Source organism: Macaca fascicularis, chromosome 20, assembly GCF_037993035.2.
Source record: "Macaca fascicularis isolate 582-1 chromosome 20, T2T-MFA8v1.1".
In the NCBI taxonomy this organism is placed as follows: domain Eukaryota; kingdom Metazoa; phylum Chordata; class Mammalia; order Primates; family Cercopithecidae; genus Macaca; species Macaca fascicularis.
This window is the reverse complement of record NC_088394.1, coordinates 15908822-15936644: the sequence shown is the minus strand read 5'-3', so window position 1 is coordinate 15936644 and position 27823 is coordinate 15908822. Positions and strand designations below refer to the sequence as shown.

The window sequence follows — 27823 nt, the reverse complement described above, 5'->3', positions numbered from 1 at the left end:
CAGAAACTGAAAACCATGGCTTCAGGCTACTAAAAGCCTAAAACAAAACAAAACAGAAAACAACAAAATAAGGTGGGTTGCACAAGCTTGCATGGGTACCATAGACAGATGACATGCAACACAGCCTTAAGTATTATTTTAGTCATTTATCTGATCTCTACCACTTCCAAATTGTTGGCAGAAGCTATTAGAGCAAATTTAACTGAGTTCAAATTTCACTTCCTATTTTCTACTTATTTTCTGAAAAGAGGATGAAAGAAATGCAAAAACAGAAGATTGGAGATGAGAGCAGGGTTAGTCACAGACCCAGTTAGTTCATATCGAGAACCAATGTTGAGATTACTGAGATCTGGTTGTAATTTTTTTACCATTCCTAATAGTAATAAGAATTTTTTTTTATCAAGGATTACTTATTAAAATATGGGCAGACATCAATGATAGACTGGATAAGGAAAATGTGGCACATACACACTATGGAATACTATGCAGCCATAAAAAAGAATGAGATAATGTCCTTTGTAGGGACATGGTTGAAGCTCGAAGTCATTATTCTCAGCAAACTAATGCAGGAACAGAAAACCAAACAGTGCATGTTCTCACCTTATAAGTGAGAGTTAAACAATGAGAACACATGGACATGGGGAGGGGAACAACACACACTGGGGTCTGTCTGTCAGGGGGTTAGGGCAAGGGGAGGAAGAGCATTAGAACAAATACCTAATACATGTGGGGCATAAAACCTAGATGATGGGTTGATAGGTGCAGCAAACCACCATGGCACATGTATACCTATGTAACAAACCTGCACGTTCTGCACACGTACCCCAGAACTTAAAGTATAATAAAATTTAAAAAAAAATTAAAAATATGGGCAGAATGTGTAGCAGTTTTCTAGCCTCAGCTCCTGCTTATTCACCCTTATTATAAATTAATGCAGGTAACCGTTGCCCACATCAATGCGACTGCAAAGAATGCCGCTGATGATAAACTGCGGCAGAGTCTCCGCAGGTTTGCAAATACCCACACTGCTCCAGCCACAGTGGTTCTTGTGTCAAGTAAGTACAGAAACATCTGCTAACTTCAGCTAAACTCACTGCATGGGAAATTATCACAGAAGCCAGAAACATGCGAAAGTAAAACGTATCCCCAAAGAGGCTGAAGTGCATGAGACATGTTTATGATTATTGTTGAGAACTGTTTAGAAAAAAATTGGGTCTAGGTAGATTTCTGTGTTTCCTCCTTGGAACTTGAGTTATTGTGGGACCAGGTTTATTTTTTATTTGTATTTTATTCATTTATTTTGAGATGGAGTTTCGCTTTTGTTGCCCAGGCTGGAGTGCAATGGTGCAATCTTGCAAGGCTCACCGCTACCTCCGCCTCCCAGATTCAAGCGATTCTTCTGCCTCAGCCTCCCGAGTAGCTAGGATTGCAGGCATGCGCCACCATGCCCAGCTAATTTTGTATTTTTAGTAGAGATGGGGTTTCTTTTTTTTTTTTTTTTTTGAGACGGAGTCTCGCTCTGTAGCCCAGGCTGGAGTGCAGTGGCCGGATCTAGCTCACTGCAAGCTCCGCCTCCCGGGTTCACGCCATTCTCCGGCCTCAGCCTCCCGAGTAGCTGGGACTACAGGCGCTGCCACCTCACCCGGCTATTTTTTGTATTTCTTAGTAGAGACGGGGTTTCACCGTGTTAGCCAGGATGGTCTCGATCTCCTGACCTCGTGATCCGCCCATCTCGGCCTCCCAAAGTGCTGGGATTACAGGCTTGAGCCACCGCGCCCGGCCGAGATGGGGTTTCTCCATATTGGTCAGGCTGGTCTCAAACTCCCGACCTCAGGTGATCCACCCTCCTTGGCCTCCCAAAGTGCTGGAATTACAGGTGTGAGCCACTGCGCCTGGCCGGGACCAGGTTTATTAAAGAAAAATGTGATTTTTTTTTTCTTCCTTTTTTTTTTACCTTGTGCTCAGTATTACTAATTTTTAAAGTTTAAGATAAATTTCAAATTTGAGTCTCCCCACCATAGTATTTGCTCCCTTTTAATACTGAAAGTAACATATGTGTCTTGGAATTCTTTTGATAAGATTGTCTTACATTCTTCTGCTGTGAAACGTGTTTCTTTCCTAAGAAATGGGGGAAGAAATTTTGAATATAGTCCAGCCTTTCCTTTCTTCTCAGTGGGTGTCAATAGAGTTGTCTGTCTTTGTCAAGTGTTTCTAATGTTTGGGGATGGGGTTGGTCTGTACCTTTTCTTTCAGCTGATGTCAATTTTGCATTGGAACTTAGTGACCTGAGACACAGGCATGGTTTCCACATTATTTTGGTCCATAAAAACCAGGCCTCAGAAGCACTGCTGCATCATGCTAACGAGCTGATCAGATTTGAAGAGTTCATTTCCGACTTGCCCCCCAGGTTACCACTAAAAATGCCAGTAAGTGGGTTTGCGTTATTTTGCCATTTTCCAATATTACATTGTGGAGGCCGAAAGCCCATAATAAGGGGGTTGCCAGGCCTAGAGGGGGCTGTTCTTTGTAAGAGGTGGGTTAGATTTTGAAGTAAGGCTTAGAAACCTTCAGTTCTTCTCTTACAAATATACAGAGAATTGGTATGTATGAAGTTTGCTTTTATTTATTTCAAAATACCATGTGAAATTGACTTGTAGATTTACCTTCCCAACTTGCCAGTGTCTTCAAAGCTAACAGTGTTTTGTGTCAGGTGGATAGAAATAACAGATTAAAAGTCATTATTCTTTTCGCTTGCAAGTATTATGGGTAGAGAATATGGCAAGGGTTCTCACATACTTGTGTGGTTGGCGCCAAATAAGTGGAGTCATTGTGCATTTTTTTCGGTATTTAATCCTTAAGCTTCAGCGGGCCTCTGAGACTGTGCTTTCTATTGTGCATTCCCTGTGGTGCATGGGCACAATTAGCAGGAGTGGTTATTGCTCCACCTGTGTGTGGCCTGTTTAAGCCATATACTGGGAGGGTGTGAGCACGTTTCCAGGACTAGCATTTCCGATAGACTTGACTTGGGATAAGAATGCTTATTGCAGTGCTGAGCTGTGTTTAAGCTGTTTGGCAAATACATGTGTAACTCTGAAAGAAATAATGATAATGGAGAAGTAGCCATGGTGTGGGTGATCCAGGAGAGTGAGCAATCCCATACATTAAATGCAGTCTTCCCATGTAACTTAATAACTGAGAGTTACAGAAGTACGTTAGAAATGATCTCATGCAAAGTCCTCATTTAATGGAGGAAAAAATCAGCTCTTAGAAAAAGTAAACGGGTCATCGGTGATTGCAGCAGTTAAGAGAGTGGGCCCCGGGTGTCCTGATTCCGGCACTTGCCTGCTAGTCCCCCGTGTCCCCTGATACCCAAGAAGCCCTTTGTCTGGTCTAAGATGAAACTCATGCTATGGACAGTTCAGAGTTGTGGACACCAGAGGCTTACCCAGGGAGTAAACATACACAGGCCTCACCTTCATCTTTTGAGGCTCTTTCCTAACTCACCTTTGTCATTATTTGTTTTTAGTCACTTGGCTGTAGTTATATTTCTTCCCTTCTGCTTCTGTTTGATGCTCACTTTTCTAACTTTGAAGACCTTAAAGTAAATACGGTGTTTTTTTCCCGGGAGGTGAAGGTTGCAGTGAGCTGAGATCGTGCCACTGCACTCTAGCCTGGTCGACAGAGCGAGACACTGTCTCAAAAAAAAAAAAAAAAAAAAAAGTAAATGTAGTGTTTTAGGTAAGAACTTGCCCACTTTGGAGATTCTTATTCTTTATGGTTAAAAAAAAAAAAAAAAAAAAAAGTTTTGATAGTTCAAAACATTTAGTCTTGCTGGATGTTTTTTTCCCATCCACTAGAGTGATAATTTAAGGTACATTTATTTTTATGTTCTTTAGTCTGTTCCTTTAATTTTAATAAATTAAACATATATTGGTACTGCCTGGGTTTTGAGTCCCAGGTGTAATAGGAAAAGTGTAGATTTTGTTAATAATTGGTCAGTACCCTGCAAATAAAAAGAAAAGCCTCTGATTAGAAAAGTATGGTGTGGGCCGAGTGAGGTGGCTCACGCCTGCAATCCCAGTACTTTGGGAAGCTGAGGTGGGCAGATCACAAATCACCCGAAGTCAGGAGTTTGAGACCAGCCTGGCCAACATGGCGAAACCCCATCTCTACTAAAAATACAAAAATTAGCCAGGTGTGGTGGCGGGCACTGGTAATCCCAGCTACTTGGGAGGCTGAGGCAGGAGAATCACTTGAACCTGGAAAGTGGAGGTTGCAGTAAGCCGAGATCGCACCACTGCACTCCAGCCTGGGTGACAGAGTAGACTCTGTCTCAAAAAATAAAAATAAAAAAAGTATGGTATGATCATTGTAAAAACAAAACACAATATTTAGAAATGTGGAAAGTGAAAACCCCGCAATTCTACCCTCCAGAAGTAACCACTGTTAATATTTTGGTATTACCCTCCAGATTTTAAAAATGTGTCACATATATGGTGTTCTGTGGCTTTTGGAAAAAAACTTTATGTCAGAGCTTGGCTGTCTTTTCGTGTTAATGTATATTAATATCAATCTGCCACATTTTAAAAACCAGAATTTTGGTTTGAAAAGTACTTGTATGGCTGGTCTTTATTTAACCAGTCTACCTGTTAGTGGACATTTTGTTTATACCCAGTTTTGTGTTTTGTTTTGTTTTACCATTTCCAGCAAGGTAATTTATATCTTTAGGCTCCTGGGCTGACATACCATAGGGTAATTTCCAAGGCTTAAAAGTTCCGGGTTAGAATTTTACTATCAAGATATGTGTCGTCCTCCAGGAAGGTGGTACTAATTTACAGTCATGAAAGTATCTGTTTTAAATGTTTGCCAGGCCAATAAGTGAAAAACGGCATCATCTTATAATTGGCTTTTAAATTAAAATGTAACAGTGCAAAATATCATTTTATGATTATTGTTGTTTGCTCTTTATTTCTTCTGTAAATTGTTCACATCCTTTGCCTGTTGTTAGTGATTTCTCTTATTGTTTCTGGATTTAACCCTTTATATAATTATCTTAAGTTTTCTCCTGGTGCTTTAATGGTTCTGCTTTTTAAAATATTCTTATTCTTATTTAAAAAAAATTTTTTTTGAAACACTGTCACTCAGGCTGGAGTGCTGTGGCGTGATCTCAGCTTACTGCAGCCTCCGCCTCCCAGGTTCAATTGATTCTCCTGCCTCAGCCTCCCGAGTAGCTGGGATTACAGGTGCCCGCCACCATGCCTGGCTAATTTTGTATTTTTAGTAGAGAGGGGGTTTCACTGTGTTGGCCAGGCTTGCCTCGAACTTCTGACCTCAGGTGATCACCCGCTTTGGCCTCCCAGAGTGCTGAGATTACAGGCATAAGCCACCATGCCAGGCCAAGTTCTACTTCTTAATACATAAATTTCAATTTATCTGGAAGAATTATGACTACCCACTGCCAAATAGAACTTCCAGCCTGACTACTGGCAACCTGCTGTTGTAGCTGAACAGGCTCTAAGTTGTTGGGTATTTAAAAATTTTTTTTTTACTTAAGCCTATAGCACCCAGTATTCCCAGGCATTCTCCTATGCAAAAACTAACCAGGACCGACCCTGCTTAGCTTCTGGTTCTAACTTTATAAATTATTATTCAGCGGGCCTGCCGAATAAATAGACATTTAAAAACAACTTCATCTAGATATGATTTACGTAGTACGAAATTCTGCTCTTTTAAGTGTACAGTAATTTTTAGTAAATTGAGTTATACAATTTTAGAATATTTTCATCACCTCAGTAAGATCTGTTATGCTAATTTATAGTTAATCCCCTTCCCCACTCCCGGGCACTACTAATCTTTCTGTCTCTGTAGATTTGTATTTTCTGGACACTTTATAGAAGTGGAATCATACAGTATACAGACTTCTGTGCCTAGCATATTATTTTTTATTTTTATTTTTTGAGACAGTGTCTCGCTCTGCCATTCAGAGTGGAGTGCAGTGGCACAGTCACTCCAGCCTCAGTCTTCCTGGGCTCAGGTTAATCCTCCCACCTGAGTAGCTGGGACTGCAGGCATGCACCACCATGCCCAGCTAAAGCATATTATTTAAAACAATATTCAGCTACTTTGTCAACACTATATGATTTACCCTCCCCCCTCTAAAATCACTGTCACCTCCTCTCCAAAGTTGTTAACTGAAGTTTCGAGGTCACCCATTGTTCTTATTTTGAAATTGAATGTGTGCCCTTGAGTTAACCTGATGTAACACTTCTTTCCTCTGTATTAGCAGTGCCACACTCTGCTCTATGTTTATAACCTACCAGCAAATAAAGATGGCAAGAGCGTCAGCAACAGGCTCAGACGCCTGTCCGATAATTGTGGTGGGAAAGTGCTGAGTATCACAGGCTGCAGTGCAATTCTCCGCTTCATAAACCAAGATAGTGCAGAGCGCGCTCAGAAGCGAATGGAAAACGAAGATGTCTTTGGTAATAGGATCATTGTGTCATTTACTCCAAAAAATAGAGAACTCTGTGAAACAAAGAGTTCAAATGCAATTGCTGATAAAGTGAAGTCTCCCAAAAAACTTAAGAATCCAAAATTGTGCCTCATCAAAGATGCAAGTGAACAATCTTCCAGTGCCAAAGCCACGCCTGGAAAAGGGTCACAGGCAAATTCTGGATCTACTACAAAAAATACAAATGTTAAAAGTTTACAGGTAATTTTGATACCTCTTGCTTTCTGAAGTTTATGGTAGGTTTGGTTTCTTCGTTTCTGTGTTTTACGTGCCCGCTTGCTTTTGGCGTGTCCCTTTTTGATTTCAGTGTTTCAAATGATACTCAGAGTCAATCGTTTTCTGTAAAAGCTCTAACAAATCTTGGGTACTTAAAATTTAAACCCCACTGTGCTTGTGTCTTTGAAGGAGCTGTGCCGCATGGAGTCAAAAACTGGTCATAGAAACAGTGAGCAGCAGCAAGGTCACCTGAGGCTGGTAGTACCCGCTCACGGTAACTCAAGTGCTGCAGTGCCGACGCCGAAAAACTCGGGGGTGGCAGAACCTGTTTACAAAACCAGTCAGAAGTATGTGAAACTACTCTTTCTCATAGCTGCTTCTTGAATGTGAAGGAAGACATATGACCTTTTCCGTTCAATTTTCCCCTTCTGTTAGAAAAGAGAACCTCAGTGCCCGAAGTGTTACCAGTTCTCCTGTAGAGAAAAAAGATAAAGAGGAGACTGTATTCCAAGTGAGTTATCCGTCTGCTTTTAGCAAGTTAGTTGCATCCAGGCAAGTCAGTCCTCTGCTCGCATCTCAGTCTTGGTCTTCTAGGTGAGTCTGGCTTCTTGACCCGTGGGGGTGGTTACATGTAATAGGAAGGATTATGAAATAGTATGTTTGTTGAAAAGAATTCAGATAGTACTGAAATGCACAAAGTAAGTCTCCCATCCCTCCTCTGCCAGTTCCCCTCTCCTCAGGTAATCGTCGTTAACATTTAGGGACAATGCTTTCATGATTTCTTCTTCTTCCATCTGGAAATTGCGGCAAGCAGAGGTGAGAACGAGAAGCCTGTTGGAGAGTCCCTGGCCAGTGCTGGGAGGCATGTTAAGATGTGCCTGTGTTCACTGTGTTGAGGAAAAAGCCCAAAGCAGCCATGCATTGGTGGTTCTTATTAACACGGCACTGTATCGGGAGCTGTTTGAGAAGTGACGTTTTCTGTAAACGCCATGCATTGGTGGTTCTTATTAACACGGCACTGTATCGGAAGCTGTTTGAGAAGTGACGTTTTCTGTAAACTATAGTAATTATCTATCACTATCTCTCACACTAAGGAATTCTTGAGGCTTGGGAGACAGAGAAGCCATAAGGCTGTGTTGCATTCCCATGAGCTCTTTTTAGCATTGTGTTTGTTCTGCTGAGTTGGTGGCAGATCACTGTAGAAAGTGACTGTGGATCAGCCGAGCACGGTGGCTCACGCCTGTAATCCCAGCACTTTGGGAGGCCGAGGCAGGCGGATCACGAGGTCAGGAGATGAAGACCATCCTGGCCAACATGGTGAAACCCTGTCTCTACTAAAAATACAAAAAAATTAGCCAGACATGGTGGCAAGCTCCTGTAGTCCCAGCTACTCAGGAGGCTGAGGCAGGAGAATGGTGTGAACCCAGGAGGTGGAGCTTGCAGTGAGCTGAGATCGCATGACTGCACTCCAGCCTGGGTGACAAGAGTGAGACTCCGTCTCAAAAAAAAAAAAAAGTGACATGGATATATAAAATTACTTCTAAAAAGCCACATAAAAGTTTTCCTTCTGTGCAGAAAGAACTGCAACGTGCGAGCAAGAACTTTTAACTCTTTCAGAGCCACTGAGAAAGTTAAACGCCTTAAATTGGTATCACAGGGTGATTTCCTAAGGATAATGCACAAAGCAGAGGGTTAATTCATTAGGACTGCCTCTGATTCCTGCCTTTAGCTTTAACCCAAAGGAAGAATATTTGATGTTGATTGGCAGTAATTAGGGGTCAGTAGATAGTACTTTTGACAATGTCTGAAGTCAGTGTGTATTTAAGATTAAAAACACAGCTGGGCACAGTGGCTGATGCCTGTAATCCCAGCCCTTTGGGAGGCTGAGGCAGGTGGATTACTTGAGGTCAGGAGTTTAAGACCAGCCTGGCTAACATGGGGAAACCCCATCTGTACTAAAAATGCAAAAAATTAGCTGAGTGTAGTGGTGCATGCCTGTAGTCCCAGCTGTTGGGGAGGCGGAGACAGGAGAATTGCTTGAACCCAGGAGGTGGAGGTTGCAATAAGCCGAGATCGTGCCTTTGCACTCCAGCCTGGGTGACAGAGCGAGACTCTGTCTCAAAAAAAGAAAGATTAAAAACAGATTTGAAAACCAAATGTTTGGTTTGGTTGTATTGTGGGAAAGCTGCTTCTGTATATAGTTTCAAATAAAGCCTAAATGATGAAATCTAAATATACAGAACAGTTTTTAAAAATAATCTTAATATGTGTGTTTTAAGCAGGAGTATGTCTCCAAACCTTTTAAACAGAGCATCCCCGCTTGCTTTCAACATTGCAAATTCAAGCAGCGGAGCCGACTGCCCAGACCCATTTGCAAATGGTGCTGATGTCCAAGTCAGCAACATAGACTACAGATTATCCCGGAAGGAGCTGCAGCAGCTCCTGCAGGAAGCATTTGCCAGGCATGGCAAGGTAACTTTTTCCCTCTTGTGCTTGCTTTGTTATACTCTTTGATGGAGTTTCTAGTCAAGAGGACCTAATTTGATATACATAACCACAGCCAGGATGGAAGTGTGACTGAACAAGTTTGAACTCCTCCTTCCTTTTCCCTTTGGTCTGCTCAGAGTGGTGCTATAAATCCAGTTTTTACAGTATAGCCTCAGAGAGCAAGACACCTAGCAGTGAGAAGCTCTTGTCTTAAGCAGATATTGAAATGGCAATTTGTGGCCAGGCGTGGTGGCTCATGCCTGTAATCCCAGCACTTTGGGAGGCCGAGGTGGGCAGATCACCTGAGATCAGGAGTTTCAGACCAGCCTGGCGAGTGAAAACCCTGTCTCTACTTTAAAAAAAAAAAAAAAATTAGCCGGGCGTGGTGGTGCATGCCCGTAGTCGCAGCTACTTAGGAGGCTGAGGCAGGAGAATCGCTTAAACATGGGAAGCAGAGGTTGCAGTGAGCTGAGATCGCACCACTGCTTTCTGGCCTGGACGACAGAGTGAGACTCTGTCTCAGAAGGAAAAAAAAAAAAAGACAATTTGATAAGTAAAACATTGATGGATTTTAGTTAGCTCTTCCTGCTGAAATACAGGTAGGATTCTAAAATGTTGGCTGGTCTTGTTTATGTCTTACTATATTTGACTCCTTTTTTAAGTGCAGTTTTGCTAAAAATGCACTTTTTTAGTAGATTCTTAAAAATGGCCATGCCCTGGGTTTTGTAGAGTCTGGAAAAGACCCCAAAGACTCTTCCCATGTGTTGGCCTCTGAGCCTGCCTTGGAAACCTGTGTGTGCCAGAGCACACAGGCCGGGCCAGTGTGACATCTCTGAAGGTCATCCCATGCTCGCTCACTTACGTCCTGGTCAGCAGAAGAGCAGAGTTCAGACATATTCCTTCATGGAAGCACTGCAGTCCACAAACGTGTTCCTTCATGGTTCACCTTCAGTTTTAAGACGACAGGGTTCTGGGCGGACATAGCGTTCAGTTTTCCCTTTTCCTGTTGCAGGTGAAAAGTGTTGAGCTCAGCCCCCATACAGATTATCAGCTCAAGGCTGTTGTGCAAATGGAAAACTTACAAGATGCGATTGGTGCAGTGAATAGCCTCCACAGATACAAAATTGGCAGCAAAAAGATCCTGGTCTCACTTGCCACCGGAGCTGCCAGCAAATCACTCTCTTTACTGAGGTAAGAAACAAGCAGGCTGTTTATTTCAGGAAATAACATTTGACCCAGAAACAGTTTTAGAGATAATAAAAATAGATTCACTCACATTCCCACCCCTCTTGTGATGACTGCATGTGGAATAATGCTTATTCTAGATTGATAGAGTTAGAAACAAGCCATTTGACTCTTGTCTAAGTCATTAATCAAAGGCGGAATACAGCTTAAACTTGACAGGCATTTGGGAGTAAAATAATATGCAGCATGTTTAAGCAGGTTCTAAAAATAGTAGGCCCCTACAATAAAAGTTTATAAACCTGAAAAGTCTGAAGTATTACCTTCAGATCTTAGTAGAAGGTAGATTTGTGTATAAAGACCAGATTACAAATCTTAAAGCTCTCCATTTGCAGACATGTCCTTAGTGTCAAATAGATACCCAGTGCCATAAGTCTGCCTTAAGACTATATCAGTCTCAAGCATCTGGTGATGGTTTTACTCATAGTAAGATGTGATACTTCTTTGGGTCTCCCTGTTTTGGGGAGGCTGGTAAAACAGGACCCACTCCTGAATGTCTCCTTGGATAATCAGAGATCTTTTCTCTAACTTGCACTTCACTATTACTTAAATTACAAGTTATGGTTTTTTATTGTTGTTGTTCTTAGAATAAAAATGATGCTTATTGAAGAAAATTTGGAAAGTTTAGAAACATAAAAGAAGTACGGGAAGAAACCATCCACATTCGTATGGCTCAAAGTCAATTGCACTTAACAGTTTGGCATTTTCTTTTTGTTTTATTTGGATTTTTTCCCTTTGAGTGTTTTTTGGTGCCTCTTGGTGTTTTAAAACCATAGTTGAGGTTATGTTGTATTCAGTTGCGTATCCTTATCTATGGGAACGTCAGTCGCATATATCTAACAAACTGAAGTATGGCAGGAGATACTTAAGCCCTTCTCCCTTTTGAGTTAATCATGCCTTTCTGCTCCACTGGTGTGGAAAACCCTGTGATTGATACCAATTCTAGTGTGTAACGTAATCTTCTTTCACTACCTTGTCCCTAAAATCCTTTCTTTAGACTCTTCTGGAAAATAAATTCTGACATACCAGCAATCGGTAAATTTATTTTGCATATGCACTGTGTTAATTTTATGAACTCTGTTTATACAACTTGTAATATGGAGACAATGGTCTGTTCCCTAATCAAACTTCTGTCTTACAGTGCAGAAACAATGTCTGTTCTTCAGGATGCCCCTGCCTGTTGCCTGCCTCTGTTTAAATTTACGGATATCTATGAAAAAAAGTAAGTTAGGTATATTTTTGCCTTGTCCAGTCAGTACTGATGGGTGACTTGCACACACAAAACCATGGTAATGAGTCTTGAGGAGCTTCAGCCTGGTAGGGGAGAGGAGACAGAGACACTGGCATTCAGATTTACACGTCAATGAATGTTTAGCAGACAGTTTTAAAATATCTTTTATTTTTAACAAAGTTAGACCTTTGGTCCTCAATGCTGTACTTATTTTTCCCCTAATTGAGTAGTTTTAGGTTTTTGTTTTTGGTTTTTTTTTTTCCAATTTTTTTGGAGACAGAGTCTCGCTCTGTTGCCCAGGCTAGAGTGCATTGGCTCAGTGTCAGCTCACTGCAACCTCTGCCTCCCAAGTTCAAGTGATTCTCGTGCCTCAGCCTCCCGAGTAGCCGGGACTACAGGCATGTGCCACCAAGCCTTGCTAAGTTTTTGTATTTTTAGTAGAGACAGGGTTTCGCCATATTAGCCAGGCTGGTCTTAAACTCCTGACCTCAAGTGATCTGCCCACTTCAGCCTCCCAAAGTGCTAGGATTACAGGTGTGAGCCACTGCGCCTGGCCAAGTTTTAATATTTATTGGATGAACATTTTTAAGCACTAGACTATGAGCTCCAGGACAGCAGGGACTGGCTCTGCCCTCATACTGTATCTTAAGCACCCAGCCCATAGTAGATGCTTAGCAAGGACTAGTAAGTGCAAGACCTAGGCACTGCAGAGAAGGCAAAACTGGGCAAGACTTAGGTCTTGTACCTGAGGAGCTTATGTCTAGCCGGAAGAGAAGATGCTCATGAATCCTCATGGACAGTGAAGAAAACTGATTGGAAAGGAGGAGGAAAGGCTTTGAGAACACCAAGGAGGGGAAAAACAAGGAACTTGACCATTATCCCATGGGTAGTAGGGAGCCACTGAAGTGCTGGAGGAAGGAGGGGAGGGGAAAGGTGTGGTGACGGGAACCATGCTGCAGGAAGACTCTTCTCGTAGCAGTGGTGTCTGAGAGGGCACGAACAGGGGAGAGAAGGAAGCAGGGGGGAAAGTGCTACATCAGTCCAAATTCGGAGCAGACACTGTTGGGACAGAACTCGATGTTACAGAAATGTCAAATGTCATTGAAACTGGAGTGGGTAACTAATTTCTTTTTATTAAAAAAAATTTTTTTTGAGACAGGGTCTCACTCTGTCACCCAGGCTATAGTGCAGTGGCACGACCCTAGCTCACTGCAGCCTCAAACGCCTGGACTCAGATGATCCTTCCATCTCAGCCTTTTGAGTAGCTGGGACCACAGGCATCCGCCGTCCTGCCCAGTTAATATTTTTTAATTTTTGTAGTGAGGGAGTTTTGCTACATTGCCCAGGCTGGTCTTGAACTCCTGGCCTCAAGCGATTCTCCCACCTTGGCCTCCCAAAGTGCTAGAATTACAGGCACAAGCCACCACCTGTGGCCAGAGTAACTAGTTTTACGTAGCAAGCAAGGTAAAAGGGAGGGATCATTTTGATTCTGAGTGTTTGGCTTTGTGTGACTGGGATGATGGTTGCACAGTTAAACTGGAAATAGGGAAATAAAGCATGGCCAGGAGGTACAGCAAGTTTTTGGTCTTGGTTTTGGACATGCAGGTTTTAGGGGGCCGTTGGAGGAGCTGGGTAGAGAGTTCACGTAGTCTTCTGCACATCAAGGGGCTTCTTTGGGAGAGAAGCAGGCTCTGAAGATAGAGCAGTCATTTGCCTTTAAGATGATTGGGACAGACTGGAGGGCAGATAAGGTTGGGAGGGGGAAGGAGAAATAGAGGGCAGGAATGGATGGAGTGCCACCAGGGCCAGGGATGTGGACGAGCACCCAGGATGTGTGCCAAGAGAGCACATCAGGAATGGGGGGATCCAAGGCCATGAGGAAATGCATGAGGTGTGGGGATGAGGCAGAGACTGCTGATAACTTTTGAGTCATCACTACAGAGTCCTGTGGCTAAAATCCTGGAGGGAAGGGGCTGAGAGACTTGCGGGTAACACAGCAGAAGCAGCTCCTGAGCAGCTGGATGTTTCCATTACAGGGACAGGGGAGAGTGCAAGACTGAGAGTGAGAGTACAAGGGCAAGTGTGTCTCTCTAGGAGGTGGAAGAGGACCAGGGGCTGGTTTGGTAGATGGGAATCTGAGTACATGTAGGACACTGGGAAGAAACCACTGGTCAGGCAGTGAGAAGACCCGGGAACACTTACTGAGCACTTACTATGAGCCAGGTTCTGTCCAGACCTAACCACACTTAATCCTCGCATTGACCCTGTGAGATAGGTGCTGTCATCACCCCATTTTACAGATGGAGAAAGTGAGGCCCTGATTGGTTGTGGAACTTGACTAAGGTCACACAGGTTGAAGTGGAGTCAGGATGTGAACTCAAATCTGCCAGCCTCCAGGGCCAGTGCTTTTAAGTTCCAAGTAGGAAAGATACAGGTCAGGAGGAAAACTGGGGAGTCCAGTGTCACAGGGTGTGTGGGTCACACAGTTGAGGCATAGGAGAGGTGAGAGGGTCACGGAAAGCACGTATTCTCCTGAGAGAGGAGAGTGGGGATGGTGAGAAGTAATACAGAGAATTGGAAGTGAGGGGAGCTGCATGGAGAGAGGTTTCCAACTCAGAGAATTCGGTGAGGTTACTTACAGAAACTGGGAAGGGGCTAGGGGTGGCTTCCAGATGATGTGAGCATTGTCATGGACGGAGCCACAGATGACTCAGGAGTACCAAGCATCACTGGTTTGCTAGTGAATGAATTTGTAGTGGAATTATTCCAGTTTTACCTTTGAAGAGATGGAGGAACCATCCTTGGTTATTGCTTTTTATTTAAACAGGATGGGTGTTTCTGTATAATCAAAGAAAAACCTTCTAAGTCAGTGTCTCTCTTCTCTTGCTTTTAGATTTGGACACAAGTTGAATGTGTCAGATCTATATAAATTAACAGACACGGTTGCAATCCGTGAACAAGGAAACGGACGGCTGGTGTGTCTCCTACCCAGCAGTCAGGCCCGCCAGAGCCCCTTAGGGTCTTCCCAGTCACACGACGGCTCCTCCACGAATTGCAGCCCAATTATATTTGAAGAGTTAGAATATCACGAGCCTGTCTGCAGACAGCATTGTTCCAATAAGGATTTCAGGTATGCCATTCGTTTTCCTTTAGAAATAATTCTTTTCTATAAGATTGTGGAATGTTAGGATGACCTTGTGAACATCTTAGACCCCTGCGGAATGTCAGCTTCCTATTGTGTTCTCTTTTTTTCAGCGAACATGAATTTGATCCAGACTCTTACAAGATTCCTTTTGTGATTCTTTCTTTGAAGACATTTGCGCCCCAGGTTCACAGTCTTCTCCAGACCCACGAGGGCACCGTGCCTTTATTGAGGTGAACCGTCTCAAAGCCTTTGTCGATATAATGCCCTAGTTCTCCTTTTCATAGGAAGCCTGCCCTTTCTGCCCACACCTCTTTGCAAATAGGTACTATACGATGCATCATCCTCATGTGTTTAGCCCTCAAGGTACAGTCATGCACCACACAACGACATTTTGGCCAACCATAGACTGTATGTAGGACAGTGGTCCCGTAAGATTATGATCACATATTTTCACTGTACCTTTCGATGATTAGATACACAAATACCATTGTGTTGTAGTTGCTCACAGTGTGCAGTACAGTATCAGGCTGTCCAGATGTGCAGCTCAGGAACCATGGGCTGCACCAGCCTAAGTGTGCAGTGGGCCGCAGCATCTAGGTTTGTGTGAGTGCACCTGATGATGTTCTCAGATGACAGAATTGCCCAGCAACACTTACTTTAGTACATCCCCCCATCACGAAGCAACACGTGACTGTATATCTGAAATGGGATCCATTCACTCAGTACTTCAACAAGAAAATGTGTGTGTGCGCTACATTTTAGAAATGTAAACGTGAGGAGGGCAGTTTCTTCCCACAGCGGGGAGATGTATCATAAGTGCTGCAGTCAAAAACTCCACAAGTGTTGAGAGTACACAGCTTCAAATATGCATACATTTCAAGACTTGTGAGAGAAGAGGATTCCTCAGAAGTTCATTTAACCACTCCATGAGCCACAACAGTAGAGTTAATACAAAGGCCGACACAGGACTTAGTGGCTTGCAAGCCCCTGCTGTTGTGGAAGCAGACGTGTTAACTGACTTGGAGCCCAGTTGCCTTATTTTTAACCCCCGTCCTGGAAAAGTACCCAGAAAATGCCATCAGAATGTATCAAAGAGGCCAGTGCCACCATGCTTGCCTCCCTGGGTCCTTAATTTTAACCTTCAAACCTGGTGGTGGGCATTCAGACAAATGATTAACACATACATTAAACCAAAGCCTTCTGTTTAGCAAGCGCTTTCTTTTCTGTTGTTTTAATTTAACCTTTCCTTTTTGTTTTTTCCTGTTTCAGCTTTCCAGATTGTTACACTGCAGAGTTTGGCGATCTAGAAGTAGTGCAAGAAAACCAAGGAGGTGTTCCCTTAGAACACTTCATCACCTGTGTTCCAGGTGTAAACATTGCCACTGCTCAGAATGGCATCAAAGTGGTTAAATGGATTCACAACAAGCCCCCGCCTCCCAACACTGGTAGGTGTCAGGTATTTTATCCTAGAGCTACCGCCTGTCCACTGTGAGACCAGAGGAGGCTATTGGCTTTTATTTTAAACAGCAGCACAATTTGCCAAGTGTGAAAACACCATGGATGTGTCCTTTGATCTTTTGAAAACTCCTTCTAAAATGCTTGAGGGGTTGGCAGAACTAGACTTTGTTTTATTTTTTATTTACTTTTTTTGAGATGGAGTCTTGCTTTGTCACCTGGCTGGAGTGTAGTGGTGTGATCGCGGCTCACTGCCACCTCCGCCTCCCGGGTTCAAGTGATTTTCCTGCCTCAGCCTCCCGAGTAGCTGGGACTATAGTCACCTGTCACCACGCCCAACGAACTTTTTTTTTCTGTATTTTTAGTAGAGATGGGGTTTCACCTTGTTAGCCAGGATGGTCTCGATCTCCTGACCTCGTGATCCGCCCACCTTAGCCTCCCAAAGTGCTGGGATTACAGGCGTGAGCCACTGCGCCCAGCCTTCTTTTTTTTTTTTGAGATGGAGTCTCACTCTCGCCCAGGCCGGAGTGCAGTGGTGCCATCTCGGCTCACTGCAACCTCTGCCTCCCAGGTTCACGCCATTCTCCTGCCTCAGCCTCCCGAGTAGCTGGAACTACAGGCGCCTGCCACCGTGCCTGGCTAATTTTTTTGTATTTTTAGTAGAGACAGGATTTCACCGTGTTAGCCAGGATGGTCTCGATCTCCTGACCTCGTGATGTGCCCGCTTTGGCCTCTCAAAGTGCTGGGATTACAAGCGTGAGCCCCCACGCCCAGCTGAAACTCTGTCTTTAAAAAAAAAAAAAAGTTTCCAGTATTTGAAGGAAATACCACTTAATGCAGATTTACCTTTGAAAGTCATTTTGGTCCACATTTTGGACTTTGATAAATGTGAAAATAAATTTAAATGTAAAAGACTTTAAGACCAAAGTATTTGGACCTAGACTTGGGTGAGTGTCAGAGTTACGGGCATGTCCTGAGTTGCAGATGTCTAAGGCTGCTGCCTGTGAACAACACTTAACGTTGCCTACCTATATATACGCACACGCTTCCTTCTCTTTGTCCCCAACACTTCTTTTCCTTCTCTCACCTCCCTTACCCTACAGGAAAAAAGGTGAGGATAACCAAGGAATTCTCTCTGAGTCAGCCTGCTCTTAGGAATGTTTCTACTTGGGCTTCTTATGGGATACCTCCTTTCTTTTCCTTCTGTCTTAGACTCCTCAGGGGCCATAGATTATGCTGCTCCTCCTTACTCCTAAGCCATGAGCCCGCAAGCCTCCACCTTTTTAAAGATTTTATTTATTTATTTATTTTGAGACGGAACCTCGCTCTCTCGCCCAGGCTGGAGTGCAGTGGCATGATCTCGGCTCACTGCAAGCTCCGCTTCCCGGGTTCACGCCATTCTCCTTCCTCAGCCTCCTGAGTAGCTGGGATTACAGGTGCCCACCACCACGCCCAGCTAATTTTTTGTATTTTTAGTAGAAACGGGGTTTCATCGTGTTAGCCAGGATGGTCTTGATCTCCTGACCTCGTGATCCGCCCACCTCGGCCTCCCAAAGTGGTGGGATGACAGGCGTGAGCCACCACGCCCAGCAAGCCTCTCCACCTTTCTATAAAGATTTCCATATGATTACTTATACCTTTTTAATAGGTATAAGCAGTCAAGATGGTGTAAAAACCTGTTTCTTACACCCTTTTATGTCATGCTAATTTTACAACATTGTCACTTTCTGTGGTTTTCTGGGTAACATTTTCAGCTCCACTGTGGGTTGATTTTGCTCTTCTGGGCTACCTACCTGAGGATCATTTATAACTTTGTGGGAAAGTGTGTTCCACATGACCAAGTTTCAGATGGATCTTGGAAATATAACTAGTTTCTAAACTGGGAGCATCTTGTGTACTTTCACTTCTATAAAACTATAGTAGACTCTGCTTTACTTTGGCCACTGAACTTTGAGGATTAGTGGGATAGCATTTGACAGCCCATGAATAAGTTAGGCTAGCTAGTTATTGGACTGTGAGACCTGAACATAGAAACTGAGATGTAAAGCAGCTACTGTACTTGGTTTCGTCTGCTTCCCCATGATCGAACTCAAGCCAAGGACTGCAGGGCCATTTCCCCTCCTTTCAGCTGGTGAAATCCGTGCTTTCTGTCTAATTCATGTTGTTTTTCCTCTAGACCCTTGGCTTCTGCGTTCGAAGAGTCCTGTAGGTAACCCCCAGCTGATCCAGTTCAGTAGAGAAGTGATTGACTTGCTGAAAAGCCAGCCATCTTGTGTCATACCCATCAGTCATTTCATCCCATCCTATCACCATCATTTTGCAAAGCAGTGCCGAGTGTCAGACTACGGATACTCCAAGCTGATTGAGTTATTAGAAGCAGTGCCTCATGTGTTGCAGGTAAGGCGTGTCACAGGATTACTTGTTTACAGGCAGGAATATTCCTCCATGGCTTTGGGTGCCTCCATCAAGGAAACAGTAATATATTCCTAAGAAGTCAGTTCTGGGCAGAACATCCTCTAAAAGCTTTCTTTAGAGGGAAGGAGTAACACACAAAGGCGGCTTCTCAATTTTTCAGAAAGCTACTAGTTTCCAGTTTTAGAGGAACTCCTTGGAGGACTGAGGAGTATTTTCCCTCTAAGCTGTGTACACCTTCTTCATCCCAGCACAGCTTTCTCCAGAATTGTTCATGATTACAAGGAAGCTGCCATGAATAGCCACGTACTTGTATGTTGGTGCCTATGTGAGAGTCAAGGGCTTAACCTTTCTACTAAATGTAACTAGTCGGAGACTAGTTACTGGGCTAGAGTGTAGCACTGGATCCTATGAGGACTTTGCCCGTTAACTCACAGTGTTTTAACAGCTTCCCACTCACTAAAAATAGCTTGAAAAACTTGCAGACCAATTTATCTGGACAACCAATACAGTTTTCATTTCTGTACTCACGACTTTTCTTTTCAAAAGATTACACTTTTCATTTCTATACTCAACGACTATTTGGGAGAGGGTGCGCCAGGCCAAAAACAGTAAGAGTTTCAGGAGGTTGGACGTTTGTTCCTTTTGACCAACTACATTTTGTTGATTCAGATGTATTTCAAATTGCACACATTCTACATGAAGGGAGTCATTCTCTGTGGCTATTACCAAGAGGGGGTGAGCCAGCAGCAAGGAAGTCGCTGTCTGCTGAGGTCTTATGTGTATAAATAAACCATTTGCTTTGCAGATTCTTGGAATGGGCTCCAAACGTCTGCTGACCCTTACCCACAGGGCCCAGGTGAAACGCTTTACTCAGGATTTACTGAAACTTCTGAAATCCCAGGCCAGCAAACAGGTCATTGTGAGAGAATTCTCACAGGCTTATCACTGGTGAGTTGATGAACAGAAGTGAAAGCAAATATTTTAAGACACTTTATCATCTCCCAAATTCTAAATCGTTATCTAATATTTCTATTAAGCATTCTTTTAGAAAACGTGTAGTACTTTTACCAATGATACTACTCATTCCATATCCGCTTCTGTTGTTAAAACCTAGGTGTTTCTCAAAGGACTGGGATGTCACTGAATATGGTGTTTGTGAGTTGATTGACATCGTATCAGAGATTCCAGACACAACCATCTGCTTGTCCCAACAAGATAATGAAATGGTGATTTGTATTCCCAAAAGAGGTATGTGACTTACATTTGCTAGAAGGATATTGTCTACCTCCTGTTACTTTAAAATAGTGTGGCATGGAAGATGTGGTTTTCCCTCCCTCTCCATGCTTCCTGAAGATTCCACAGAAAGCACAGTGTGAAAACTGCTGCTCATTGGATTCTGTGTTCTTCAAAGCAGATGAAGCTGTTCTCAAGAAGAAAAGCAGGCTGGCTTTTTAGAATTGACTCTAAGGGGAAAAACAGACATCATCAGCACTTTGCCCAAATGCCTCCTGCAGCCTGGCTGTGGCTTTGTGAGCCGTAGTCATCCAGTTGAGAACCTGTCACTGTGCCTGTTGCTTCACTCTTCTGTTGAACTCTGAGCTACTTTATTTACTCTGCACGCTTGAGAAGGGAAGACAACTCAAATGGATGTTTTGTTTTGCCTTTCAAATTTTAATAGTTACAGTTGAGATCAGAACTGCACAGGTCCACTTACGGGGAGAAAGTACAGTGATTGAGGGATGCGAAGCCCATGGATACTGACGGCCAACTCTTCGTGTCTGCAGGTTCTGCGGGGCGGACCGCAGGACTTGAGTAGGTGGCGGATTTTGGTATCCAAGCAGGGTCCTGGAACCGATCCCTTGAGAACACCAAGGGGTGACTGTATGGTCATATCCTCCTCCTGTTGTCTGGTTCTTAAACTATGCTCCTGCAGAACACTGATGTCCACGAAATCATAGAATTCCAGGGCCAAAGTTAGTAATGCCAGTACTTTTCTAATTCTCACTTAAAAATTAATAGAAACAGTCTCAGCTTAAGCTTTTCTTTCTCTTTTTGTTCAACTTTTGAAGCCTGATTCTCTTTTCTGCTAGCAAGTTTTAACTGAAGATCAGATGAATAAACAAAAAAAAATGGAGATATTCAGAAGTGTGATTTCATAGGAATAATTTCTAGAGTACTTGCTTAAGTACAGGGACCTGGGTGTGTGTCATTTTAATAGATACAGGGCAGGGGCTAGAAAATTGTTTCTAGCTTGTAAGATGACCTTGTTTCTAGCTTATAAGATGAATATATATGCATTTCATAATATAATAGTATCATGACTTCCTGGTATTCTGCCCTGGAACATGTTTGAGAACCACTTGCAAAGAGGGAAGAGTGTATGTGTTTTAGGTTGTGTGTGTTTGGAATGCAAGGATGATATCACTTATAAATTCCAAAAGGATTTACTCTAGTATGAATGTTGAACACAAATGGGTAGAAAAAAACTGTGATTTTATGTTTTTTGTTTTTTTTAAAGAACGCACTCAGGATGAAATAGAAAGGACAAAACAGTTCTCCAAGGATGTCGTTGATTTGCTGCGTCACCAACCCCATTTCCGGATGCCCTTTAATAAATTTATTCCCTCTTACCATCACCACTTTGGCCGGCAGTGCAAACTTGCATACTATGGGTTTACCAAACTACTTGAACTTTTTGAAGCCATACCTGATACTTTACAAGTGAGTGAAGAAATTCTAATTTTATAAAGTATTTTTCTGAACAACATATTGGAAATTTTCTTTTCACATTCAAGACCTATTTTCCTGGGAAGTAGGGAGTTATGAAAGAGGATGAAAATCTAAGCTGTTCCAATCAGAGAAGCCATATTACTGACTCATTAGTATTTTTAGATAAATATGGCTTTTTCCTTCAATAAAGGATTATTCAAACTTGTCTTAGGGTAATTATTGAAAAAAGGATTAAGTAGGTTGATTTGGTTTTTTTTGTTTTTTTGTTTTGAGACGGAGTTTCTCTCTTGTTGCCCAGGCTATAGTGCAGTGGCACTTTCTCAGCTCACTATAACCTCCACCTGCGGGTTCAAGCAATTCACTTGGCTCAGCCTCCCAAGTAGCTGGGATTACAGGTGCCCACCACCGTGTCCAGCTAATTTTTGTATTTTTAGTAGAGACAGGGTTTCACCATGTTGGCCAGGCTGGTCTTGAGCTCCTGACCTCAGTTGATCCACCCGCCTCAGCCTCCCAAAGTGCTGGGATTACAGGCGTGAGCCACCACACCTGGCTGATTTCTTACACTGAATATTTGTTCATTAGTTTTATACTCTTCAAATCTTTCATGTTGAAGGTAGGCTGAGTACATGAGGTAACATCAGTGCTAAGCTGTTAAGCTGTTGCTAAGTTAAACCAAATTTCTGTTGATTTTATTAATTTTTCTTTTACTAAAGTGCTTTTTAAAAATTGTTTTATTGTGGCAAAATACACATAACACAGAAGTTAGCATTGTAACTGTTTTTTTATTTATTGTCCAGTAGTGGTCAGCACATTCACATTGTTGTGCAAGCAATCTTCTGAACTTTTTCATCTCACAGAACTGAAACTCTGTACCCATTCAGTAATGCTGACTTGTTTTTTCATTACTAGTTGCACACATTTTTTTGCTATTCTGTAAACAACTATGATTTGTTTATTCTCCCTTTCCTCCCGCCATGTGTTTTCGAAGGTATTGGAATGTGGAGAAGAAAAGATCCTTACTCTGACAGAGGTAGAGCGGTTCAAAGCTCTAGCTGCCCAGTTTGTTAAACTCCTTCGGTCCCAAAAAGATAACTGCCTTATGATGACAGATCTCCTTACAGAATATGCTAAAACTTTTGGTTATACATTTCGTCTCCAAGACTATGATGTCAGTTCCATTTCGGCTTTAACTCAGAAACTCTGCCATGTCGTCAAGGTAAATGTTGTTGTTTTTTTTTTCTCCCCCTCCCCCGTCATGGGATAAAGCTTATAGTGGCCTAATTCTCATTAGGACGTTTGCATGTGCTGTAGCGTTTCTGTATTTACACCTTGAACTACTTAACTGTCACCGCCTTACAACTTGTTTTGTGTCATTAGTGCTTCTTAGGTAATAGGAGAAGCCTTGGTTTGGAAGTTTTATTTTGGTCTTCCTCTTGTGTGTTTCTGAATGGCCTTGCCAAAGCTACGCCTTTGTGAACTGATGAGGTCACTCTTCACCCCAGGGTTCGGTCATCAGGTGCAGCCACCTCAGCGCTGCTGGCCTGAGCTCAACTCCTTCCAGTAAGAGCTTTGCCTGTGATGTTCTCGGGAGCTGTAATCACACAGTGTCTTCTCCCTCCACATTCTCACCCACTTAGGACTAGGCTTAGGAGCCAGCACGGGTGCAGAGTGGCCTTTGTCGCTGGCAGAGCTGTAGTAGAAAGGGCAGCTTGTCCTGTTTCCTGCCCTGGACTGCACTGACCCTCCCCATCCTAGGCAGAGCAGCTGCCAGTTTTCAGCCCCCTCCCCCACAGGACCAGGAGAAGTCACTGCCAGGAGGAAGGAATGGAAAGGGAAGCATGAGGGACGGCACCCTCAGTTACAGGCCCATTACTAGCTGCACACATTTCTGTGTCGTTTAATTCCGTAAACAGCCAGAATGGGTTCATTCTCCTTTTCCTTCCCACTGTGAGGTGTTTTTTGGAGATGGAGTCTTGCTCTGTGGTCCAGGCTGGAGTGCAATAGTGCAATCTTGGCTCACTGCAACCTCCACCTCCCAGGTTCAAGTGATTCTCCTGCCTCAGCCCTCTGAGTAGCTGGGATTACAGGCGCCTGCCACCATGCCCGACTAGTTTTTATATTTTTAGTAGAGACAGGGTTTCACCACGTTGACCAAGCTGGTCTCGAACTCCTGGCCTCAGATAATCCGCCCGCCTCAGCCTCCCAGAGTGCTGGGATTACAGGCATGAGCCACCGCACCCGGCCCCCACTATGTTTCTGAATGTATTGGACTGCAGGGAAGAAGAAGTTCTTACCTTGGCAGAGGTAGGACGGCTCAGAGCTCTCCTTAGGTACTGGTTGGTTAGAGGAGGAGGTGAGAGAGCAGGACGCACACCAGGAGAGCGGAACATCCCTGAGCCAAGACAGGAATGGCCAGCAGCATCATAGGAAGGCAGGTCAGAGAGGGACTGCCTGACCTCCAGGTTTAGCTCAGTGGGGAGAGTCGTTGCCGCCGGCCAGGTCAGTGGCAGCGTCGATTGTGCAGACAGAACCCACGTGGGAGTGGGGTGAGGAGTGAGGAGAGGTGAGAAAATGGCGCAGGTCATCTGGACAGCAACCTGGTTTGTCTGCTTGTGAAGATGGAGGGCTGGGGCAACAGCTAGAGGGGCTGAGGGAGCAAGGGAGGTTTTGGGCTGTTGGTTTCCCTACCTGGAAAAACTTGAGCAAGTCTGAAAGCCATTGATGTGGATCTGTCTAGAGAGAGAAGATGAACATACAAGGGTGAGAGGGGCTAAGACGGGAGGGCCTTGAGGTGTGGGAGACTGGGAAACTAGCACACAGAGGAAGAAGGAAGCATACAGGGCAATAGGCTGGGGGCAGGCATGGGCAGGTCTGATGTTTGTCATCAGGAATAGAAGAGAGTCCTCTTCCAAGAGTGATTTTCCACCAGAGAGAGGGACTGATCTGTGCTTAGAGAGAGAGGAGAGGCAGGCTCAGGACTTAGAAGTGGGGAGAAGGTCCGCAATTGTCGTGGTGAGTAGAGAATGGCTTGATCTGGATGTCATGTGGGCTGCAGGGGTATCAAGAGCTCCCTGGGCCGGGCGCGGTGGCTCAAGCCTGTAATCCCAGCACTTTGGGAGGCCGAGACGGGCGGATCACGAGGTCAGGAGATCGAGACCATCCTGGCTAATATGGTGAAACCCCGTCTCTACTAAAAATACAAAAAACTAGCCGGGCGAGGTGGTGGGCGCCTGTAGTCCCAGCTACTCGGGAGGCTGAGGCAGGAGAATGGCGTAAACCCGGGAGGCGGAGCTTGCAGTGAGCTGAGATCCGGCCACTGCACTCCAGCCTGGGCGACAAAGCGAGACTCCGTCTCAAAAAAAAAAAAAAAAAAAAAAAAAAGCTCCCTGCACACTGGCACCGTAGACTCTCAGAGAGCAGCAGTTGGGGTGTGGCTGTGCAGGTATCGGCTCAGGGAAAGCAGGTGGTCGGATTCAAGGTGGGAGTTTACCGATGGGCACCAGGAAAAGGCATGGGGTGAGGGAATTTAAACATTGACAAGAATGTCAGTGGCAGGATGACAAAAGAGGAGAGTGAAGCAAGGGAGGGGCTGGCGAATTGTCGGCAGATAGGAGGCAGTGTTGCTGCTGAGGTTTGAGAAGGGGAGGAGTTGAGCAGGTAAGAGTCTCTGCACTCCCACCCCAACAGCAGCTCCCGACTTGCTTTTACAAGTGGGATGGTCAGGAGGTTTGAGTGATTTATGTTGGATGGGGTAATGACAGGTTCGCACTGTGACCCTAGAGACGGGTGTCTGCAGTGAAATTGAACAGAAGAGGATGTCGTTGGAGATGACAGGCAAGGCATTGAAAGGCTATAAGGCTGTGGTGTGGGACAGGTCCCTTGGTGTTCAGTTGCCCAGGATGATGAAAGGGGTGGGCTCAGTTGGATAGGAAGACCCCATGCTGTGACCTAGGGCTTTGCTGGGTGAGTGTGATGGGCGGGCAGCTGGGGTGTGAGCAACAAGGATGGAGAGAGCTGAGAGAGGCTCCGTGGTGCCTCCCTGGCTGCCTACTGGATCTCCTGGGAGCTTCTCCAGCCCTACTTCTGAGATTCTTATAGAATTAGTCCAAGTGCACTGTGAGCATCGGTGTTTTTAAAAGCTCGCCAGGGGATTCTAATGCATAGCTGGGATTGAGAATCAAGGGATGGATCCAAGTCGGACCAGAGGAGCAGGCTCTGGTTTGGTTTCTTTCCTAAGCGGCTGTAGTGGTGGTGGGGGTCTGGGTAGCTACGATGACTGGGATCCCCTGGAATGGTGTCGGTTGATTGATGAAACTCGCTTCTGAGCAGGAAATCTATACGGTCCCATAACCATGGTAAGTGGGGTGGGAGCCTGCCAGCCTCCCTCCTGCCTTAGCTCTGGGCACATGGCAGAACCAGATAAAGATGTCCTGACCTTGGGATGGCTCCTCAATGCCACCCACCTCTCTCTGCCTCTCAGAATCCACGGTCCAAAGAGTGCCAACTTACGATGACTTAGCCCTGCCAAGACCTTTGGCCCTGGCAGGAAAACCAGATAAAGGGGGCAAACAGGCTGTCCGGATGAGCACTGGTTTGTGAGAGCAGTGCCAGAGCCGCACGTGTGCCAAAGCTCTGCCTGTTTTTTTGCCAGGAAAGGCTCCGTCCACCGACTAACCCCTGCCACCCAAGGCCTGCTGGCTCAGTCACCAGATGTGTGTTTCTTCACATGGTGTTTGGTCCCCACATGACAATCTCTGTTTTGTGAGGTTTCCCTGTCAATGCATTTAGTCACTTAAACCCTTTATCTCTTTGAGAATCTGAAATAATTGAGGAGTGGACAGGTACTAGTCGGGTGAAAATACCAGCTTTGTGGTTAGTAATAGCAGACTGGAAAAATGCAGCTTACCTTGTAGTGAAAGTAGACCCTCTCTCACCTCCCCAGCCTGCCCTGGGGACACACATGGGCAAGTCGGGTCTGCACAGAAGCCAGGTGAGTGTTGCTTATAGTTTAGCTTGCTCATCCCCTACTCCACCTTCGAGCACAGCAACCCACACTTCACAAGCTTGGACCACTGGCCGTCTGCTGGCCAGCCTGTCTCCTTCTTACAGTGGGGTTTGGAAAGAATGAATGAAAAACAAAGAGAATGATGCAATTTCCTCCCCCGTTATTACCTTGATGAGAGTTTTCACTTAGGGACCAGCAGGGGGAGGACGGTTTCTGCTTCTGTGTTGGTCTGGTGTCCCAAAGAAGCTAAAAACAAACTTGCTTTATTTCAGTGTAGGAGAAAAAAAATCAGAGATTTTTCATCTGTTGGTCTCCTTAACCAAAATGAAGTGAGCCGAGTTGGGTATAACCAAGGTTGTCTCTCTGGAGTTCTGAAAGTGTGAATTCTCATTTTCCCCAGGTTGCCGACGTAGAATCTGGCAGACAGATTCAGCTGATCAACCGAAAGTCCCTACGATCTCTCACTGCCCAGTTGCTGGTGTTGTTGATGTCTTGGGAAGGAACCACCCATCTTTCTGTTGAGGAGCTCAAGAGACATTACGAAAGTACCCACAACACTCCCCTTAACCCCTGTGAATATGGATTCATGACCTTGACTGAACTGCTGAAGAGCCTGCCGTACTTGGTTGAGGTACGCACGTTAATGGCTCTTTAGAAGTATCATTGCAAACTATCGATTGTGCGTTTCCGGATTACCTGCTGGTCTAGATGAGAGTGTGTGGAGCTGGAAGGGACCTAAGAGACCATTTCACAGATGAACACGCTGAGACCTCGGGCAGTGAAGCAGCCCTGCCTAAATGGGTGGCAAAAGCCAGGGAAAGCCTGGTCTCCTCATCGTGGCACTAGGGTGTGTTTGTCCTGTTCCAGGATGGATTTTGCTGCTGTTTATCTTTCTGAGTGAGATGGTTTATGTGGTGACTTGAAGTGAGAGTTGAGTGAGGCAAGGGCAGAAAGGAAGGTTGCCCAGCCGGTCCGCAGGCAGCATTTCAAGAATGGTGCTCCAAGATTGGGAGAATCTTAAGAGAATACTGCATGCAGTTCTTGGGCAACAGATATAAAAACCTAGAGTAAATAAATGAAATCCTGGAAAAAAATTAGTTACCAAAACTCACTCAAGAAGTTAAAAATTAAACCAGTTACCATAAAAGAGACTATAAAAGATCCCTGAAATTTACCACTGAAAAAGGCATCAGGACCAAGTGAGATAACAATGGAATTTTAACCAACCCTGAAAGAACAGATAAATCCACCTTTTAAAAAATCATTCTGGGCCAGGCAAGGTGGGACACATCCATAATCCCAGCTACTAAGGAGGCTGAGACTAGAGAATCAGTTGAGCCCAGGAGTTTGAGGCCAGCCTGGGCAACATAGCAAGAACCCATCTCC

General features: G+C 44.4%; 1 protein-coding gene across 15 annotated transcripts in view; it reads left to right on the top strand.

The window, feature by feature from the left end:
- MARF1 (meiosis regulator and mRNA stability factor 1) overlaps positions 1–27823 on the top strand; it is a 48073-nt gene that overhangs the window by 11113 nt on the left and 9137 nt on the right. For 2 of the 15 annotated variants that reach the window (XR_012429501.1, XM_015442467.3), the window contains exons 6-22: positions 938–1055; positions 2254–2426; positions 6284–6712; positions 6917–7074; positions 7163–7321; positions 9007–9199; positions 10227–10405; positions 11598–11678; positions 14581–14817; positions 14943–15062; positions 16102–16277; positions 18464–18684; positions 19508–19650; positions 19817–19950; positions 21221–21423; positions 22421–22648; positions 26838–27068. Coding sequence is in view for 13 of the 15 variants with exons in the window: in XM_015442467.3 (XP_015297953.1) it covers positions 938–1055; positions 2254–2426; positions 6284–6712; positions 6917–7074; positions 7163–7321; positions 9007–9199; positions 10227–10405; positions 11598–11678; positions 14581–14817; positions 14943–15062; positions 16102–16277; positions 18464–18684; positions 19508–19650; positions 19817–19950; positions 21221–21423; positions 22421–22648; positions 26838–27068 (3183 nt within the window). In the remaining 2 variants the exon portion in view is untranslated. The remainder of the gene's footprint in view (positions 1–937; positions 1056–2253; positions 2427–6283; positions 6713–6916; positions 7075–7162; positions 7322–9006; positions 9200–10226; positions 10406–11597; positions 11679–14580; positions 14818–14942; positions 15063–16101; positions 16278–18463; positions 18685–19507; positions 19651–19816; positions 19951–21220; positions 21424–22420; positions 22649–26837; positions 27069–27823) is intronic. The other 13 variants (XR_012429503.1, XM_074028300.1, XM_074028294.1 and 10 more) reach the window with 12 other exon arrangements.